The sequence below is a fragment of the Blastocystis sp. subtype 4 genome, assembly GCF_000743755.1.
Source record: "Blastocystis sp. subtype 4 strain WR1 chromosome Unknown seqid_0540, whole genome shotgun sequence".
Classification (NCBI taxonomy): domain Eukaryota; class Bigyra; order Opalinata; family Blastocystidae; genus Blastocystis; species Blastocystis sp. subtype 4.
The window spans coordinates 2,343-5,691 of record NW_014569007.1 but is presented as its reverse complement, the minus strand read 5'-3'; the positions used below and the strand labels follow the sequence as shown (position 1 = coordinate 5,691).

The following is a 3,349-nucleotide window of genomic DNA, read 5'->3' as shown; positions in this document are numbered from 1 at the left end:
CGCTTGCAGCGGAGACCATACTCTCCACAAATACGAAGCTCCTGATCCAGACGCTCGCGTTCATAAGGACGACGGGGAGTACTGAAAGTAAGACGATCTGATAGGAGATTAGAAACGGTTGCAATACAACATACGCCATTTACACCACGACAACAGGATTCACGACTTTTTCATATCACACAACTTACAGTTTCTGTGATGGGCACAAGTGACCATTTCTCTAAATTGTTGGGTGTCTCTTTATGAGAGCACAAACATGATAGTTCAACAACAAACACAATTCAACATAACCTCTAAAGAATATTAGATAAAACAAACTCAATGCTATTCAACATTGCCGTTGCTCATCTCCATCTATTCTCCCACAAAAAAACTGAAGTCACAATTCAACTATGACTTGCAGGCCTAGTGGGAGCCAAAAAAGAAACACACTTACACTTCTCAGGGATCTACACAAATGTTAGAATGGGATCATGCGCCCAATGATTGATTCAAGTGTCGAAACACACACTGCTTGCTATTAGCACTCTCACTTTTACTCCCTATCCATATGTCCTATGCACAGAAAAGCACCCTCCAAATGGACAAGGAGAGAATACAGTTTCACCACTACTTACAGATCTAAGAAAAGGTTAGATTTGAGTTCAACATGGCAGACAAGACCAAACAAAGAGATACTCATCTCGTATAGTGAACAATATATTTCTCTTGGATACGTGAACAACGACCACTTAGGAAGGATCGTATTCATAGCTACCAAGAATAAAAAGCGGTTTGCTCACCCTAAGGACCATTCCACCACACAAGAAAGACAACACTGGACTCAGACACATACCCCAACTGGTTCAACACTATCAATGGTTCTCAAAAGAAAAGAATAAAGTGTGGTCAAGAAATGCAAGACGATCACTCTACATGATACTTCAAAGAGAATCGGGAATGGAACTACTATACACTTGCGCAAGTATAGTGGTTCCAGTGTTCAGTGTGGGTCATTCTCTTTGAAGAATATGAGAGATTCCGTTCTAGCCATCAATTCTCATAATTGCATCTATTTGACTTGAACCAAGGCTAAGATGAAGATAACTCTTTCTTCTAACCATGTTGAGATTCCTGAAGGAGGTAGGGAGTATTTTGGGATAATGAGTAACTAGTGGAAGTGTACATCAAGAACCGACGTGTTGTGGTGAAGGGACCTCGTGGAACCCTTCGTCGTGATTTCAGCCATCAGTTCGTCGATATCAAGAAGGAGGGAAATAAAGTGGTTGTTGACCTCTGGTTCGGACTCCACAAGAACATTGCTGTCGTACGCTCGATCTGCACTCACATCCGCAACATGATCACTGGTGTGACTCACGGATACCGCTACAAGATGCGTTTCGTGTATGCCCACTTCCCCATCAATGTTGCTATCAACAAGGAGGGAAAGAAGGTGGAGGTTCGTAACTTCCTTGGAGAGAAGAGAGTGCGTCATATCCACATGCTCGAAGGAGTGACTGTGGCCAAGTCTGAGGCTCAGAAGGATGAAATCATCCTTGAGGGAAACGATATCGAAGCTGTGTCCACTTCTGGTAAGTGATGATACTTTGGATAATATTTAGCTGCTCAGATCTATCAGTCTGTGCTGGTGAGAAATAAGGATATCCGTAAGTTCCTTGATGGTATCTACGTCTCTGATAAGGAGTTGTGCGTCGCTGAGGAGAGCGAGGATGACGAGTAAAGATCGTGTTCATTCGAATGGATGTAATACTTTTCTTTGTGTTTGTTGCATCATTCCCAGATTTGTGTATATGAAGAGTGTTCACACTAGTGCTCCTGGGAAGTTGATTCTCTTCGGAGAACACTCCGTAGTGTATAATCGGAAAGCATTGTGTGGATCGGTGAGTTCCAAACGAATCCATTGTTGGATTGTATCGTTAAGTTTATTACAGTGAAATATAGAGTTCGAACAATGATCAAAGACTAGCTGTTAGTGTAAGTGAGGATACTGGAAATCACTTTGAAACCGTGGTATTGGATACAAATTCATTACAGAAGATGAATACAAGTTGGTTTCAGAGGAGTCAATCTGCAATGGAAGGGTTTTCCATAGACCGGATATTTGATTCGATCCTATCCATGTCAGAAATTGAGATGAATCCGATTTCTCCATTAACAAAGAGTGCAGTTGTGATGACTGTCTTTTATATGTATCAATTGTTATCGTATGATAGGTGAGTGATGTATATGTTGTAGACGTGATGAATGGTGCTGTGGTTTGACTGTGAGACTTGAGAATCATGGTGTTCCTGTTCAAAAGGGTCTTGGAGGATCTGCTGCATTGTGTGTATCATTGGCTAGTGCAATGCTAGAGTATGGAAATCCCGGTTCAAAAGAGAATGGTTTGTTTTTGAGAGAAGTGAACAAGTGGGCATTCAAGGGAGAAGTATTGTTTCATGGTTCACCTTCTGGGATCGACAATACTGTGTCCTGTTATGGTAGGTAGTGTAGAGGGACTGAAATGGAGGTGGTCTTGTTGAGTTCTGTAAGAAGCAAGATGGTGAATACATGATTGATTTTGTTGAATCAGATCCATTATCAGTGATTCTCATTGATACTATGTTACCAAAGAATACGGCCCAAATGATAGCAAGAGTACGTAAACTGCGAGAAGCTTTGCCAGAAGCAACAGATTATCTTTTTGATTCCATTGAAGCCCTAGTAAAGGCGGTGGTGAATGAGAAGCAGTTCCAGTTAGAAGGGATTTGTGAAGTGATTCGAGTGAATCAAGGTATATTGAAGGTTCTAGGTGTTAGCTGTGAAGCGATTGATAAGGTTGTTTCAATTGCAGCTGAATATGGATATGTCGCCAAGTTAACAGGAGGAGGTGGTGGAGGTTGTGTGATGGCTATAACAGAGGATTCATCAAATCAAGAGCAACTCCTCAATAGACTACAAGAAGAAGGGTTTAAAGGAGAGTGTATCACTTTAGGAGGAAAAGGGTTGATTGTAGATTGCCTTGTTAGTTGAACAAACACTCAATTCTCGTTTTGAAGTCAGAATCTTTTGCATGACATTAATCCTTTGCTCTAGTTCCTTTGATTTCTCCATAACTTGTTCATATCTACTTTCAATTCCCACTCCATCTCTTACACTGAAGGAGTTGCTTTGGAGATTGTCACATATCCCTTTTCACTGATTGTCATCTTCATTACATCCTTCTCTACCAACTCCTTCACCCACTTCTCACATTCTGTCATCGCTATCTCATATCCTACAATCATTGCCTACACATACTCACAGTCTGAGCCAGATTCTCCATCGTGATACTACGTTGCACATGGAACAACAACTCCAGAACTAACAACTG

At 41.3% G+C, this 3,349-nt stretch overlaps 3 protein-coding genes across 3 annotated transcripts in view; 2 read left to right on the top strand and 1 right to left on the bottom strand.

The window, feature by feature from the left end:
* Positions 1-939: 939 nt before the first annotated feature.
* Positions 940-1,579, top strand: JH06_5518 (60S ribosomal protein L9; the record flags this gene model as incomplete). Its single annotated transcript, XM_014669476.1, has 2 exons — positions 940-987; positions 1,193-1,579. The coding sequence occupies 2 exons, from the start codon at positions 940-942 to the stop codon at positions 1,577-1,579; spliced, it is 435 nt and encodes a 144-aa protein (XP_014524962.1).
* A 539-nt stretch (positions 1,580-2,118) lies between these two features.
* JH06_5497 (mevalonate kinase) lies at positions 2,119-3,009 on the top strand (the record flags this gene model as incomplete). Its single annotated transcript, XM_014669475.1, has 3 exons — positions 2,119-2,204; positions 2,236-2,477; positions 2,507-3,009. The coding sequence occupies 3 exons, from the start codon at positions 2,119-2,121 to the stop codon at positions 3,007-3,009; spliced, it is 831 nt and encodes a 276-aa protein (XP_014524961.1).
* A 119-nt stretch (positions 3,010-3,128) lies between these two features.
* The window catches only part of JH06_5496 (translation initiation factor 3 subunit e), a gene marked incomplete at both ends in the record, with an annotated part of 503 nt that continues 282 nt past the window's right edge, over positions 3,129-3,349 (bottom strand). Inside the window, 2 exons of the mRNA XM_014669474.1 lie at positions 3,129-3,241; positions 3,277-3,308. Coding sequence (XP_014524960.1) covers positions 3,129-3,241; positions 3,277-3,308 — 145 coding nt within the window. The remainder of the gene's footprint in view (positions 3,242-3,276; positions 3,309-3,349) is intronic.